General features: G+C 40.2%; 1 protein-coding gene across 2 annotated transcripts in view; it reads left to right on the top strand.

The window, feature by feature from the left end:
- SPAG1 (sperm associated antigen 1) overlaps window positions 1-17,943 on the top strand; it is a 76,590-nt gene that overhangs the window by 44,176 nt on the left and 14,471 nt on the right. For both annotated transcript variants that reach the window (XM_046642372.1, XM_046642373.1), the window contains 4 exons: window positions 5,401-5,781; window positions 6,145-6,244; window positions 11,435-11,587; window positions 16,180-16,346. In XM_046642372.1, the coding sequence (XP_046498328.1) occupies window positions 5,401-5,781; window positions 6,145-6,244; window positions 11,435-11,587; window positions 16,180-16,346 (801 nt within the window). The remainder of the gene's footprint in view (window positions 1-5,400; window positions 5,782-6,144; window positions 6,245-11,434; window positions 11,588-16,179; window positions 16,347-17,943) is intronic.

Raw genomic sequence — 17,943 nt, 5'->3', positions numbered from 1 at the left:
TGATTAGATCTGGGGATTTGAGTCCATGGCTTTCTCAGAAACTCCCCATTTAGAAGTAGCTGTCCTCAGACAACTGTAGCTGTCAGAGACTTTGGTATTTATTGTCTCCCTGCAGAGTCTGTGAGCAGTAATCAGAGGGAAAGAACTGTCTAGCTCCCTTGTAGTACTGTTGCTTATTCCCCACCTGAAAATGAAATATAAGAAAAGAAACAGTCACTCACAAAAAGAAGAATAAAATATAGAAAAATATTTCTCTTTTCCTAGAATTGGCAGGATCAGGAGGGTGGAAGGGTGGGGATTTCAAAGAGTTAAAACAACAGACAAACTCATAAACAGAAAGGTGAATGATTATGTAAAAATGAAATACCTGTATAAGTCAGATGCCATAAAAAAATAAAAAGGCAAATGACAAACTAGGAAAAATGTCAAGTCGATAACCTTATAATATGAAGAGCTTTTATGAAACAATAAGAAGACGTTAAAGAGCCCAGTACCAACATGAACAAAGCATATGAATGAATAAATCACTCATGAAGAAACTAAATAATCAATAAATTTTGTATTGCTAATGAAAAAATGAAAATTAAATATAGATTATTGTTTTCTCCCATCAAATTGGCCAAGGTAGAAAAAAAAGAAAGTATGATTTGTTGTCAAGGGTAAGATGAAATAAGCACTCTTTTTTAAAAATTTAGATATAATTCATATATCATAAAATTCATCCTTTTCAGATTCAGTGGATTTTAGTATATTCACAAGATTGTGCAACCATCATCCCTGTCTAATTCCAGAACATTTTTATCATCACAAAAGAAATTCCGTACCCATTAGCAGTCACTCCCATCTCCCCTTCCCCTGGCAACCACTAATCTACTTTCTGTCTCTATAGATTTGCCTGTTCTGAATATCTCATATAAATGGAATCATACAATATGTGGCCCTTTGTGTCTAGCTTCTTTCACTTAGCATAGTGTTTCAAGTTTATCCATGTTGCATCATGTATTAGTACTTCATTCCTTTTTACGGACAAATAATATTCCATTGCATGGCTAATACCACATTTTCTTTATCCATTCATCAGTTGGTAAATGTTTGGCTTGTTTCCACTTTTTGGCTATTATGAATAATGCTGCTATGAATATTCACATGCAAGTTTTGTGTGTGTGCATGTGTGTGTGTGAACATGTTTTTTATTTTCTTGGGTATTTACCTAGGAGTGGAATGCTGGGTTATATGGTAACTACATTTAACTTCTTGAGAAAATGCCAGACTGTTTTCCAAAGTGGATACACCTTTTTGTAGTTCCACCAGCGATATATGAGGATTCCAATTTCTCCACATTCTTGCAAACACTTGTTATGGTTTGTCTTTTTGATTATAGCCATCCTAGTGGGTGTCAAGTGGTAATTCCTTAGCGTTTTGATTTGCATTTCCCTAATAACTTATGTTGACCATCTTTTCATGTGTGTATTAGTCATTTGTATATCTTCTTTGGAGAAATGTTTATTCAAGTTCTTTGCCCATTTTAAAATTAGGTTATTTATCTTTTTATTGTTGCATTGTAAATGTTCTTTATATATTCTGGATACTAGACCCTTATCAGATATACAATTTGCACATAATTTCTCCCATTTTGTGGGTTGTCTTTTTACTTTCTTGATAATGTCCTTTGATGCACAAAATTTTTTAATTTTGACAAAGTCCAATTTATCTATTTTTTCTTTTGTTGCTTATGCCTTTGGTGTTATATGGAAAAATTGATTGTCAAATCCAAGGTCATGTAGATTTACCCCTATGTTTTTTTCTAAGAGTTTTATGGTTTTAGCTTTTACATCCAGGTCATTGATTTATTTTGACTGAAGGAGGAAGGAGTCTGACTTAGCTTTTTTTTTAATGAGCATGTGGAAATCCAGTTGTCCCAACACCATTCCTTAAAGAGACTATTCTTTCCCCATTGAATGGACTTGGCACCCTTGTCAAAAAACAACTGGCAATAAACCCAATGTAAGGGTTTATTTCTGGACTCTCAATTCTATTCCATTGGTCTATAGTCTGTCCTTATGTCAGGACAACAGTGTTAGATTACTGTAGCTTTTAGTATGTTTGGCAATCAGAAGTGTGAGTCCTTTGGATTTTGTTCTTCTTTTTCAAGATTCTTTTGGCTATACTGGGCCTCTTGCTATTCCATATGAATTTGAGGATCAGCTTTTCCATTTCTGCAAACAAGGCTGTGGAATTTTCACAGGGATTATGTTGAATCTGTAGATTGTTTTGGGTAGTATTGATATCTTAACATTGTCTTCCTATCCATGATCAAGAGATATATTTCCATTTATTTAATTTCTTTCAGCAATCTTTTGTAGTTTTCAGTATACAAGTCTTTCACTTCCTTGGTTAAATTTATTCCTAAATATTTTATTCCTTTGGATGCTATTGTAAATGTAATTGTTTTGTAATTTCCTCTTGGATTGTTTGTTGCTAGTGTATAAAAACAACTGATTTTGTGTGTTCATCTTGTACCCTGAAACTTTGCTGAATTTGCTTATTAACTCTATTAGAGGTTTGTGTGTGTGTGTGTGTATTCTTTGGGAACATATATACACACATATATATATATATATATACAATTCTTTGGGATTATATATATTATGTTATATATTATAATATTTTATATATTATATTTATAATCCCAAAGGATGTATCTCTTTCTATATAATCATTTCATCTACCAAGAGAGATAGTTTTACTTCTTCCTTTCCAGTATGGATGCCTTTTATTTTGTTTTCTTGTCTAACTGATCAGGCTACACTTCCAGTACAATACTGAGTAGCTGTGGGGAAAACGGCATACTTGTCTTGTTCCTGATTTTTATGTTCGCTGTGAATTTTTTGTAAATCTACTTTATCAGGTTGAGAAATTTCACTTCTGTTCTTGGGGTTTTTAAAAAACATTTATTTTTTATTTTATTTTATTTTTCCTTCTTCTCCCCAAAGCTTCCCAGTACATAGTTGTATATTTTAGCTGTGGGTCCTTCTAGTTCTGCTGTGTGGGATGCCACCTCAGCATGGCTTGATGAGCAGTGCTAGGTCTGTGCCCAAGATCCAAACTGGCAAAACCATGGGCCACCAAAGTGGAGTGCATGAACTTAATCACTCGGCCATGGAGCTGGCCCCTGTTCCTAATTCTCATCCTAGTGTTTTTATCATGAAAGGGTGTTGGATTTTGTCAAATGCCTTTTCAGTGTCAGATTTGATCATGTGGTTTTCTCCCTTGTTCTATTAATGTGGTGTGTTGTATAGACAGATTTTCTGCTGTTGAACTACTCTTCCATTCTTGAGATAAATCCCACTTAGTCGTGATGTATAATCCTTTTAATACGCTGTTGGATTCAGTTTGCTAGTATTTTGTTGAGGATTTTTGTATCCACCAACTACCCAAACTACCCCACCCAAGGCTACTGAAGTCCTTGTGGTCTTTAGATCTAATGGTTCCCTTTAGTCCTTAGGCAGTTGACACTGTTGACCATTCCCTCTTTTGATATTTGTTAACGTTGACTCCTTTCTCCCTGAATGAAATACTCTTTCTTCTTGGTTTCTGAGGCAGAATCTATTTCTACATACTCCTCCATCTCCACAGGAGATTCTTCCTATGATCATTATTTAAGTGTTAGTATTTCTCAGGGATCCTTTGGAAGATGTGAGTGACCCCATCCACATCCAAACCTTGATGATCCTTTATATGCCAGCAACTCCCAAGTCAGTGTCTCTAGATAATGCCACTCTTCTGATCTACATTTGGAGCCACCTCCTGAACAACTCCTCTGGAATGTCCCACAGGTAGTGCAGTACCCAACAGGACTCACAGGTCTTTCATGTTCTGGCCTCTGCTTACCTTTCTTTGCAGAGATTGGCAGAGTTGTCCAGAGACATTTCAATCTTAAGGAAAGAGGTGCAGCTTTGCATTCAGTTCATTTCACTGGAATCCCAGTTATGCTGGTTTCTAGCTCTCTGCTTGAGCGAATTTCTTAGCTTCTTCCTTGTGTCTCTGTTGCCTCATTTGTAAATTGGATATGATAATACTTGGTATAAAGATTAATGATAATAGAAAATGATAATATATGTAAATGTCTTGACCCATATTAAGTTCTAAAAAAACAATACTATTTAGTAATAGTATTGGTCAGACATGGAGGGATGACGCACAAGGGAATGGACAATAATACTAAGTTGCCCATTGTTTCTGCTGACGCTGACTTATGCTCCATGCATTTTTCTACTGGGTGGGGACTTGAGTAGCAGATACCAGATGAGGAGGACTGCCACCTTGCTCCAGGAATCCTACTGGTCCAATCTGGGAACTTACCGCTATAACAAGATCTTTTAATTGCTTTAATAATTAAGCCCCTTTTGGTTAGTGATAGAAAATTGGATGTTATTCCACTGTATAGGAAACTGTATTTACTAAATAGTGTTTTTATACTTAGGGCTTGCCTTATGGTGACTATCCACTGATTTTCATTTAAGTATTTGAGGTTTTCTGTTCCCTCCCTCTCTGTGCTTCACATCCTGGCTTTACCATTCATGAAACAGAATGGAAAAAATACCCATTAAGAATCAGATTAGATTGCTAAAAAAAGCTTAGAAGTCTCTGTAGTATTTAAGTACTTTGTAACAGTGCTTTGAAATGATGAATTGCTTTGTTTTAAATATTGATAAGACACCCATCAATGAAATATTTATGCATCATTTTTATGTTTTAAAATAGATTCGATAATCAATTATTAAAGGTTTAATACATGAAATCTTTGAATCAAGATCAAAGGAATAGTCTTTTTAAGGGTCACTTTAAGCTCAAAAATTAGGTGCTTGTTTTATGTGACTTTTTTGCTAAATTCACTTTAAAATGACTTAAAAATCACTTGGACTTTATTTTTCTTTCAAATGATCTTTTTCTCCCAATCCTTTAAAATAAGGAAACGGTACCCTAACCTTGGGTGCAATTATTGTATTCAAGTTTTAGTAACTCCATTCATTCAATCATGAATAGTAAATAGAGGAAAAGTACCTATTTTGTAAGATCTGCCTCGGCACATAATGCTTTGATGAAGGGAATGATTTTGAAATGCCAGTGTTCACGTCACAAGTTCTTCAGCGTTTGAAGAGTTAGGTTCGAGGTCGGCTTCTGTCCGGAGCTGAGACAGCCGCGGGCTCGGGAGCGCGCTGCCGCCGCGGTACACCCTCAGGGCGCACGCGCGCCTGGAGGGGCGGCCCCGAGGGGCGGTGCCAGCCCGGCCTCCCCGGCGAGCGCGCCTCCGCGCCGGGCACCCCCGCGGCATCCGTGGTAGTTTCTCCTGATGATGCAATGATGCAAACCCTCACTTCCCGCATCCACTTCCCACAGAGGCCGCCGAGCCGGCGGGAGCCATGGGCAACATCCAGAAGAAGCTGACCGGCAAAAGCGAGGGCAGCAAGCGGCCGGAGAGGGGCGCGCCGCGGCGGGGCCGGGCGACAGGGGCCGGCGCGGACAAGCGGGGCCGACGGGGGCGGGTGCCGGCGGGTGGCGCCAACGGGCCCCCGGGCAGCGGGCGGGACGCCGGGGACCCCGCCGCGGCCGACGCGCCCTCCGCCTCCGGCCCCGGCTCCGGAGTGCCGCCACCCGCTCCCGCCGCCCCGGTCGGCCCTGCCGGCCTGAAGAGCCAGGGCAACGAGCTGTTCCAGAGCGGGCAGTTCGCCGAGGCGGCCCTCCGGTACTCGGCGGCGATCGCGCAGCTGGAGCCTGCAGGTGGGTGAGCTGCGCCTCGGGGGCCCCGGGCTCAAAAGGGCCTCCGCTGGGGAGCGCAGGCACCTCCTGAATGACAGCCATTTGCGTCTGTACATTCCTTCCTGGTGAGCGAGGGCGATGTGTGACCTGACCTCCGTGAGCAGTCCCTTGGAATGTGTAGCATGTGCCCGGGCGGGGCAGGTTTGCATCTGTCCCATATGGGCTTTCCCTCCGGGCAGTGCGGCCACAGCCAGCACCTTGGAGCTCTGTTATCAGCAATCTGTAGGACTGCACTGCCCCTGGAGACCTCATTTGTCTTCTAATTCTGATGCACTGTGATTTTGCTAATGGATTTTAACTGTATTTAATTCAATGTGATTTTAGGAAGTGGAAGTGCAGATGATCTAAGTGTCTTATATTCAAATAGAGCAGCGTGTTACCTAAAAGAAGGAAACTGCAGTGGCTGCATTCAAGATTGTGACAGGTAAACTGCCTGTGTTCAGGTTTGAGAAGGGACTGTTAGCATTTCATTGTGATGAGTGCAGTATTTAATATCCTGAATTTTCTGCCTAAAAGTCTCATTTCTTAAGGCAGTTCTAAGGTATGTGAATTGATTAATACATAAAAATCGTAAATTCTTCTCCTTCACATATGAAGACAGGTACAGAAGATTGTGCAAACATTTTTCATTTCTGCGGCTACCACCTTAATGCATGCTCTTCGCATCAATCCTTGACTCTGGAGAAGCCTTCTGCCTAGTCTCTCTGCCTCCTCCCATCCACAGCGGCATCAGAACAACTTTTCCTGAAGCATTATTTTGTTCAGACTGTTTCAAACTGCAGTTCAGGGGCTCGATAATTATAAACTCCTCTGTCACCACATTGCCCCCAAAAGCTTTCTGCTCCCATTTGGTCCGCTGTCTGTAATGCCCTCTGCAGAACTTTGCTTCTGAAATCCCTGCTCAGCTGCCCTCTCCTCTGTCTTCCTGGTCACCTCAGGCCCCCTGGTCATTAGCAGGTCTGTAACACTTGCACTGTCACAGTCACACCTGTAGGTACTTGTGTCATTCACTACATTGGATTTTAAGCTCTGCGAGGTCAGGAACCATGTTTTACCCAGCTTTGCATCCCTCAAGCACGACAGTCAGCCATGGTACTCAACAAGTTACATGCTGAGATGGAGGAATATATTTACATGAATAAAAAGTATTGTGTTCTTTAACCATTAAGTAATAAGCCTGCTTCAGGAGCTGTTTAGAAAGAAGCTTCTATTATTGCATCTAAAAAGATAAGTTGTATGTCCTAGTTTGACATTCACAGTCTTGGTTTACTCCTGTTGTGTGGTATAATTATTAAAATCACCCTCTTTCAGACTCAGAAGCCCTGGTTTGGACAGTAACTTATGTGAAACCCTTGATTATAAGGTGAACAATTTATTTTTTTTTTTCATTGGTGGTGTCAGTATATTGATATGGGTAAACACTTCCTACTATCTGTGTGTACACTTTAAAAAGAAGGCCCTGAGGTGCTTGGATTTTTTGCGAATTTTTCATATTCAAATTTAAAATGAATAATACTTATATTCCCTTTGGTCCGTCTTTAGATCCTATCCACTGTTGTACTAGCTCACACTAGCTACTTGTTACATTTTCAGGATTTTTGTGAGCCAGTTGAAGTCAAGTTGGTAGCTTGAGATCTGCAGTGGTTCGAGTTCATCATGAAAATTGGCAAATGCCACAAATCTGGGCTTTTTTCCCAGGAGAGCTGGTTGTTAAACATTTTCCACTGCCCATAGCTAACAAATAAGACCATGTGAATTTGCAGAATATCAGTCATGTTGTCATTTGCAGCCAAGAACCTTTCAGCTCAAGTGTCTGTTGCTAATACATTACCCTTCAGACTTGTCTTAGGTCTTCCTACAGTGAGCAAGTTCAGAACTCCTTGGTTAAAACTTGGGACCCCTACGGTTAGGGCTACTCAAAACAGTGGACTCAATTTGTCCTTAAGTGAGATTGGTTAGGGTGGCAGGCATTTTCTTGCTAAAGTGTGTTGTGCAGTCAAAGATGGGACTCTAGCTTGGTGTCCAGGGAAGCTAGAATGGAGGTTTATCCTGGGGAGAGCAGGGGATGGTCTGCGGGGGAGGAGTGGGCAGTGGTTTCGGTAAGGTGTGCTTAGATGACAGCTGTGTTCTAGGCCGAGGAATCTGGCTCTGCTGGTCCCTGCTGACCTCCCTCGAGACCGACCTACTCAGATGTCTTATTTGGTCCCTGGCATATGAGTCCTAGCATAAGGGGCATGGGGTGATTTTACTCCGAAGCAGTGATTCTCAGTCTCATTTTATTGCCGGAGAAACCATGATTTGCTTTTGTGAACATGTTGAAATATGCATGTGTTTAAATCTCTGTGAACTAGGCATCATTTATTAGCAGAAATATGACTGTATTTTCTCTTCACCTCAAAAAGATTGCATACATTTTAAAGGAAGCCTGTTTTTTAGTTTTTCAGTTCATCATCTTTGTTCCTTGGAGAGTTGTTTTGTGTTCCATGAGCCTTTATTCATGTGTTCTGAATGTTAACAAGAGTCAAACATTGAAAAAGGAAAACTCATGGGGGCAAAATTTTAAATAAGGGGGAGATGGGAACCTGTGAAATAACCTTCATGGATTTACTTATGAAAATAACTTTTTATGCGTTTTTGGGAAAAAGTATTTGATTTTTAGTGTCTAAACTCCTAGGGCCTACGGTGGGGCACTCCTCTGAGGTGTTTTCCTGGGATGTGTCAGGAGATCGCTGCTGGGAGTGTAAAGAGTGTCTGAGGGGCTCAGGGTCTCCCAGCCCTGCCCCGTCCTTACCACAGTGTCTCCATGTTTCTAGGCTTCTGGGTGAAACATGAAACAGCGTTATGATGCCCAAGCAAAAGTTTAAAACCGTTATTCTAGAAATTGCTTCTTATTCTGGTAATTGTTTCTCAGCTCAAAGAATCTTCAGTTTTCCCATCTGTCAGAGTACCTTTTTGGGTTAGGTATACCACAGCAAAAACCTTTCGGTGACTTTCTATTGAGGATCTTTTGACAGACTTGATACTAATGAACGTTGCCTAGTAATTCTCTGCTTTTGCTCATCTTTGCTGCTCTCTCACATTGTGGAATTAGAAGACTCTCTCGGGTCTTAACTGTGTTAACTTGAATAGTCAAACTTTTGTAAGTTCTGGTTTAAAAGGTCTGTGTGTTTGCTTGTTTTTATGAATGAATGCTTTTTTTTTTCTCCTTAGTGGAATTTCCATTTATAAGCTCATATTCATTTTCAGGATTGTGGTTAAAGAGAAAAAGCCTTGCATATACTAGGCTGGGGAATGCGAAAAATTAAACACACCGTCTCACTCAGTTTTAGATTCCATGCCTACCTCAGGTCTATCTTAAGTGGATAAATAGTGCCTTAGGCATTGGATGTCTGGTGAAATGGGGATAGTCATGTGGCTGTGACTTATTTGTATATTTCTAATTTCTAATTTCTATTCACGTCGTTAATATCCCCTAAGCATTAAACTAAGCTAGATTGAAGGCAGTGGTACAAGTGATAGATCCTCTTGCCTAGAGATCTGTTTTCTAGAGTTTGTTTTTACTTGATTTTAATTTTATTTTTTAAATAACCTTTACTGGTACAAAAGTAACACATAGCTATTATAGAAAAAATTTTAAACCCACTACAGCAAAAAGGAGGCCATTAAAATTACCCGTAATCCTATCACCTAGCCAGAGCAAAATTGGTTATTTTTATTTTACTTATTTTATTATTAGAAAGGCAAAGCTTACTAGGTTTAATAACGTTTCTAGAACAACTTCAGATTTCAGGAGCACACCCACGTGTGCAGTTGAGTATCTGTAAAACGTGGGGGATTGTGAAGGAGTCCGAGGTCCCTAATTTGGAGTGTCTTTTGTGTGTTTGTGGTAGAAAGCGTGCCTGAACCTCTGAATGTTCCTTTGGGAGGTGCTTGCTGAGGGCCTCTCGAGGCCCCAGTGTTGATCTAGGCACTGGGAATGTAGTGGTGCTCAGGGTAGGCAAGGTCCTTGCCTTCCTGAAGCTTAAATTAGAAAGAACTGACGTGGGCAGATTGCTCCATGCATCTCTCCATTTCTTCACCTGCAAAATGAACAAATTAATATTTACCTTGCAGGCTCATTGTGAGATTAGATGAGAAAGTCTGCAGTGACTAGCACGTAGCAAATGTTCTGTCAGAGCTTCCTCCTTGCCAGATCACACTGTAGACACGAATAGATAGCAGATCTCTAAGACTATTGGAAAAAAAGGTAAAGCAGCCCTCCCTCTTGCTTTTCCTGAAGCAAGTTAAATATCTGATATGTAAACTGCTTGCAGCTGAGTTAACCAGAAGAGCAAACCTGTGATCCCCAAGGTGGAGAGTCTGGTGCAGATCCATTAGTGGCTTACAAAGAGGTAGGCTCTTCATAGCATCTCTGCACAGAGTCCTTCTTTACAGTTTCAGTTAATTTTGTTAAAACTAAACACAGTAGTTGTCATTCATAAATATGATCTTCCGATTGTGTGCTTTATTTCAGAATACAGTGAAGAACATTAAGTAGTGAAGTAGCTTTAAACAGTTACTTCAGACAAAACCAAGATAACCTTGAAATACCTCTAGTGGTGCTGGAAATACTTCATAAACAAAACAGTGCAAGATGAAAATTCATGACTTACAAGAAATCATTGTGTGCTTTCTTGATTCCCTGTGGTCTGTTTTTGAAGACCTTTGGCAGCAAGTAAACCATGATAAACTGTATTAAGTTTTAGAGAGCTGATTTTCAAAATGTGCCGTAAGTTTGTATGGTTCTGTGCTAAAGTGCTCTATTATATACATTGTTGCTAGTGCCATTGGGTCAATTCCAACTCCTAGCGACCCTGTGTACAGCAGAGCGGAACCCTGCCGGGTCTTCTTGCACCATCCTCTCACCTTCCGGTGCTGTATCAGGTGGATGTCTGCTGCTAGTCATAGAGTTTTCCTCGCCAATTTTTTTCAGAAATGGGTGGCCAGGTCCTTCCTCCTAGTCTGTCTTAGTCTGGAAGCTCCACTGAAACCTGTCCACTCTGGGTGACCCTGCTGGTATTTGCTATACTGGTGGCATAGCTTTCAGCATCACAGCAACATGCAGCCACCAGAGCATGACAACCAACAGACTGGTGGTGTAGTTCCCTGACTGGCAAACGAACCCAGGCCACTGAGGTGAGAGCACTGAATCTTAACCACTAGACCATCCGGGCTGGCTGTTAAATATAAATATATAGGTGCAAATAAAAATTTTCCTTTTAATCTGTCAATAACAGGAATCTCTTGAAAGCCTGCTCTGCGCCTGGCGCCATGGTGGGCTCCGTTAGGGCATTGGGGAGGGTGAGGCACCCTGCCTGCTGCCAGGGGCTCTGGCTCAGTGAGGGAATAGTAAATGCCAGAGGGCTTTGGTACCAGTTTAAAAGAAAGGAAGGAGCTGCAGATTTGATTGCTCTGCTACTCTGGGTTTGCCTTTCTGGTGTGTTGCCAGGTCCCCAAGATGAAATATCAGATATGTGTGCGTTTGAGAGTCCAGTGCTATAGTATAAATTCAGTTAGTATAAGTTAAAGACTAATTTTCAAAACAAATGACATGTAATGTTTTCGTCTTCTTTAGGGCTCTGGAACTTCATCCATTCTCTATCAAGCCTCTTCTTCGACGAGCAATGGCCTTTGAAACTTTAGAGCAGTATCGGAAAGCTTATGTGGATTATAAAACAGTGTTGCAAATAGACTGCGGAATCCAGCTAGCAAATGACAGTATTAACAGGTAAGCTAATCTGAGGCAGTTACCTGAGGTCTGGTTGTTTTATAATCGAATTAGATGTTTTTTCTTCCCCTCCTTCAGGAAGGATGTCAAAGTGTAGACGTGTTCTCAGTTATTAACTTTAAATGAATGATTGCCTTCTTTCACTCCATCAAAACCAAATGGTTCTCTCTCTCTAACTTAATTTCTGACTATCCCGTAATACATTTTGAGTTGTCCTCTAGCACTTTTATATTTGTTTCCTGGTCCATTTATTACTGTTTAGTGAATGTTCTTCTTCTTTTCTTTTTTTTTATAGCACAGGGTATAGCTCTTTTGTGCTGCTCAAAATGCACAGAATTTAACTTTACTATTTGTAAATATCTGTGGAGTTAGGAAGGTGTTTTCAGAGATGTCATAAATCAATAGTAATTCTAGGACAAGATCCAAAAATGTAGTGAAAACTGCCTGTTGAATCTTCTTCTCCTACAGGATTTACACATGTTCATTGGCTCCACATCTGTCTTTGGAAACATATCTGTTGTTTCTTCTCAGGAGAATGGATGTCTTGATGAGCCTGCTAGATATTTGTGTCATATGCCCCTTAAAAAGATACTCATCTAGGATGAGTATTAATTTATAATGGTGAAATAGCAAAGAATGTGGATCTAATTTATATTATGACCTATTTACCCCCTGAGTGAGAGTGGGAAGGTAAGAGTTTCCAGACTTCATAAATTACTTTCAGGTGAAATTTGAGAATTACTAGTTGGATAACATTTCTAGTTATGTATAATATTTTCTGATCCCATTTGTCCAAAGTATAACTTTTTCAGTATTTGTGTGTGACACGGCACCCTGTGTTGGTCTAGTGTACCATGCCCCACTCCCCCAAAAAGACAACAAGGGAAAAAATGGCGTAGTCTCTGTCTTTAAGCAAACTAGAATATAGCTAGGAAAAAAACTTAACATGAGACAGATTATCCCCAAGCGTAAGAGTTTGTTAGTAAGGTAGGGGAGCACAGAGAGAGTAGGCCACCTTTGTCTCGTGGGCTGCAGTTGTTGGAGAGAGAGCACTTGAGGTGGTCTTTGAAAGGCAGTGATAGAACATGAGGAGACCTTGAGCAAAAGTGTAGAAAATGAGAATGGCATGTTTTGTGTTAATTCATTTTTTTTAAATCATGCCTTACCTCCCCATGTGGTCCCACTGTGCTTGGGAGAAAACTGTTGGAAAGATCTGTACGTGGAGCTGACAGCCATTCCCTGGAGCTTCCACTCTGGTCACACAGAACCTGTCTGACCCTAGCCTGACTGGAAGGAAGAGATATATATTGGTTATTAGATCTAGAGTGGGACTAGATCGAACCTTGGACGTTTGCAGGCTCCTTCGTCTTGAGCTTGTAAGGTCAGGCAGTGTCACCTGAGAGCTGTCGTGCTGCATAGCCGCCTCGCTGCTTGTCATCTGCTGCCTCATATGTGCCTGAAGGCCCTTTCCCCCTTTTTGTCTGGTTAATTCCTTCTCCTCCTCTAGGAGAGGACTTGCTTCCTCTAGGAAACGACTTTCCCTAATCCACCATCTCCCCGGACCATACATGCCCCCAGAACACTGTGCCTTCCTTTATTACCCAGCCGCCATATTGTTTGTAAATTCTCCTTCCCTCTTTTTGTAAAATCCCTTTTCTCTCATTCTACTAGGAGTTCCTTGAGGTCAGGAATTGTGTTTTATCCATTTTTGTGGTCGTGGTACCTGTACAATAGATAATCTTAGTAAGAATGTGTTAGATGAATGCATTCTCCGGCAGAGAGAGCAAAGTTCACTCCTGGGCTTTGGGGCTCTGCTTTTAATTTGCCCCTCTGTCTGGTAGTCTCTGAGATAGCTGGGGAAAGTAGGATCTTCTCACAGAGTTGGGGGTTCTCGTGAAAACCCCTGAACTGTCTGACAGAGAAGAGGGGCCTGTTGTAAAAATATTTTAGGACATCTAGTTCATAGTGATAAACTTGAGTGGTCTGAAGGGAGAAATATTACTAACATTTCTGAACCCTCTGCACTTATACTTTTTTTAAAAAATTGAAGTAAAATTCACATAACATAAAAGTAACTATTTTAAGAGTGTACAATTTAATGGCCTTAGTACAGTCACAATATTGTGCAACCACCACCTCTAGCTAGTTCCAAAACATTTCATCACTTCCGAAGGAAATTCTGTGCCCGTTAAGCAGTCCCTGCTCATTCTCCCTTCTTCCAGCTCCTGGCAACTGCTGATCTGCTTTCTGTCTGTGATTTACCTGTTCTGGGTGGTTTATATAAATGGATCATAGAGTATGGACAGTTTGTGTTTGGCTTCTTTGACTTAGCCTAATGTGTTCAAGGTTCACCCATGGTGTAGCGTGTGAGTGCTTCATTTCTCTTTGTGGCTGAATAATATTCCTCTGTCTGGATGCACCACATTTTGTTTATCCATTCATCTATTGATAGACATTTGGGTCATTTCCTCCTTTGGCTATTGTGAATAGTCCTGCTGTGAACATTCCTGTACAGGTTTTTGTTTGCACACCTGTTTTCACTTCCTTTTGGTGTATACCTAGGGGTGGAATTGCTGGGTCATATGCTAATTCTATGTTTAGCTTTTTGAGGATTGTATTATACTTTTTATAGTGTACCCAAGAAGCTTCTTTTATGCAAATTGACTTTTAAGACTCATTCTTTTTTTAATTGAATGGTTCTTGCTGATGTATTGTTTTATAAGAAGATGAGGAGGTTTTGTCTGGTTTTGCCATACATATTTTTACATAAAACATCCATTTTTGAAATTTCACTATTCTTTTTCATGAATCCCATATTTATTCTTGCTTTTCTATCTAAGAAACAGCAGCTTTTTTTTCTTTAACGTAAACCTCTGTGCTTATTTTGTTTCTGTCTTCCATTAACCATATTCCTCTCTTCCTCTCCAGGAATCTTATATGTTAAGTTTCCCTGCATATACTTATTTACTCCCTGGCAACACATCATCTCTTTTCAGCTGCTTCTTCCTTCCTCTCTGCTGGTAATACAAGTTTTGCTTGAAAATTCTTTTTTCTAAAGCTTCTTTTCTTCTACAGTTGTGGGTGGTCGTACATTATTTTTCAAATTTATTTTTTATACTAAAATATGTGAGATTTGGTTATCATAACTAAAGATCACTATTGAAATTTCAGTTTAAGACACTGTAGGGAAAGTATGTGTATTATATTTGACTCTATATGAATATAAAAATTTTCACACAAAAAGTACTACTGAGTTAACTAACTCGAATGAATTCTACTAATTACAGTAAACCTTCTCGTCTTGGGGATCATCCTTTTTAAACTGGATTCATCCCAAAGACGTAATTCAATTTTGGTTTTAAATCTAAGTATGACATTTTTGTATGTTTAAAATGGTGAGAAAGTCATAATCGGGGGCCTTAATGTGAATGTTATGACGGCCGTTAGTAAATATCATAGATGCAGGAGCCCTCGTAGTAGACGCAGTATCCTGTTCCTTCATCTGTATGCATATGAAAACAAATAAGTGGAATTTTAGAGATGAAAAAACACACAAGGTAGCAGTATCTTAACTACATGTAAGTGTTTGAAGAAAACGCAGTATTCCATGTGAAAGCTAGGCCCTCATCAGTTAGCAGCTCGTCATGTACACCTGTCTTTAGTGTACGGTTTGGACATAGAAATTCTAAAGTACTTCTGATGATTCTCAAGAGTAGTACATTATCACTTTAGTAACTGTATGAAATGTTGTGTGGGACATTTCCTCTAGGCCTCCTAAATTTTAGTTTTATATTTCTCTTTTTCAAAAATTAAAATTTTATTGCAGGGCCAGTGCTGTGGTGGTGAAGTTTGAATGTTCCTCTTCAGCAGCCTAGGGTTCATGATTGCGGATCTGGGATGCGGACCTACACACCAGTCCTCATGCCGTGCTGTGGCAACATCCTACAACAAAATAGAAGAAGATTAGCACAGATGTTAGCTAAGCAATAGCCTTCCTCAAGTGCAGAGAGGGAGATTGGCAACAGATGTTAGCTCAGGGTCAATCTTCCTCACACACCCACAAAAATTTATTGCATATACATTAAAAATGTTTTTTAAACCAAATGTCCTAATTTTTTGCTTTGATACAGAAAGGATCTAAAGTTACATAGTTTTTGCTAACTTTTAAAAGTTTGTTTGAAGACAGTTTATGTGGACAGCAAATAGCCCAAGATTGTGTATTCTTCAGGGAAATACACAAAGGCTGAGCATTTTTAAGTCTTCCTCTTTTTTTTTTGTGAGGAAGATTGGTCCTGAGCTAACGTGTGTTGTCAATCTTCCTCTTTTTGCTTGAGGAGGATTGTCCCTGAGCTAAAATCTGTGCCAGTCTTCCTCTACTTTGTATGTGGGTCACGCCACAGCATGCCTGATGAGTGGTGTGTAGGTCCACACCCAGCATCCAAAGCCACGAACCTCAGGCCACCAAAGCGTAGCGCATGAACTTAACCACTACACCACTGAGCCAGCCCCCTAAGTCTTACTCTTGATGTGACCTTCATATTATAAAAGGGTAAACTGCATGATCAATAAGTGAAAACTCATTTTCTTTTTAGAATAACAAGAATTTTAATAGATCTGGACGGACCAAGCTGGCGGGAGAAGCTGTCACCCATTCCTGCTGTGCCCGCTTCTGCGCAATTGCGAGCTTGGCGGCCTGCCGCAGAGACATCCCCAGACCAAGAGGGAGACTCCAGCAACCATCACCAACCATGTGTCGCAGGTAGAGGAAGCCTACACTCATTTCTTCTGAGGGTTATCTTGAGCCGTGTGGCTATTTAGCAGAAGGATAAGAGCATAAACTCAAGTATCAGGCCTGGGTTTAAGTTAAGACCTTGTCCTTCCTCTTTCTAACGACAGAGTCGGAAAAGTTGCCTCCCACCTCCAGTGTCCTAGTGTATGCGAAAGGGGGAAGTATGAACAACTGTCTCATGGAGTTGTTCTGAGGAACAGATAGAGACATACACATAAAATATTAGCACATGTGCTGACTGTGTAAGCTTATAGTAGCCCCTTAATAAAGGTTAAATTAGCATTACTATTAAGAAGAAAAAGAATTAAGTAGCATATAGTTCTCTACTACACCATGTCTGTGGCAAGGCTAGCGAAGTAATATTGATGTGTTTGAAATAATAAAACAAACTAAAACTCTACAACATAAATACCTAGCAGGTACTTCCTTCCATCTTATGTCATGGTTGTTAACAGATCTGCGTTCCCACAGTGCCTCCCTCCTTACTTCATGCAGAGTATTTAGTAAATGTGACTTCACTCTTGCTTTCTGCTTTAAAGGCAGCTGAGGCCCCATTTCTCCTGCCTGTTTGAGAACTCCATGTGTGTCCCTAGATTGAGCTTCATCTTGCTGGCACCCTGAGGTTCCTGAGCCGTGATATTCCAGTGGCTAGTGTTGCACCCTCATCCTCTGCATTGCCTAGAAAGATGCGGGGAACATCTGCCAACACTTTTAGATGATTTAGCAGTCCTAGGCAAATCATGGAGATCTCTAGTTTTCTCGGGTCTGTTATTAATAGGGCCTGGCACAAAGCATTTGCTCAATAAAGGGTAGTTATTTATTATTAACAGAGTGTATCTACTAACCATACTATAGATATATGATAGCAAATCCTAAGCACAAGTATAATCAGCTCTTTTTGTTCATTTTTGTATACTAGTTATTAGTAAGAATGGAAAGCAAAGGTTTAAAAACATTGGGAGAAGAAAAGCTTGAGGAAAGTTTTTCAGCAAATTGAGGGAAAAAAATCCTATGTAATATTCTAGTTTAGGGCTTCTATATAACAGGATGTATAGGGAGAGTCATTTGGCCCTATTGGTGTGAGATCTTTTGAAACATGAAACATTAGGCAAAAATATTCTGTGATTTGAAATAAAAGATTAGAAATTACTGTTTCATGCCATTTGTGCAGAGGGACAAATAAGGTTATTGTTTACCTTTCAAGTTTATACTATAAATTCAGTACATCTATCAAGGTTTTTAAATCGCAGAATTTAAAGGTATATTTTAAATTTTAAGTTATGGATTTTTATTTTATATCAAGTTACTCTGTAGGGTAAAGTTATTGCATAGATTCAGAACTTTAAATTTTAACACTTTGTATGTGTTAGGACACTTTGATTACAGGTCACAGAAATTCTGTTGACTTCAACTGTGAGGAATGGTTTTGGCTCATGTGACTGCAAGGCCCCAGGCAGGCTCTGAAATCACGGCTCATCAGCTCAAGCTCTGGCCAGAAAGAGTAGAAGCACAGCAGTGTCAAGTTGCATATCTGCACCTATCAATGTCCAGAGGGAGACATCACAGC

Source organism: Equus quagga, chromosome 16 (assembly GCF_021613505.1).
Source record: "Equus quagga isolate Etosha38 chromosome 16, UCLA_HA_Equagga_1.0, whole genome shotgun sequence".
Classification (NCBI taxonomy): domain Eukaryota; kingdom Metazoa; phylum Chordata; class Mammalia; order Perissodactyla; family Equidae; genus Equus; species Equus quagga.
This window is presented reverse-complemented; position numbering and strand designations above follow the sequence as displayed.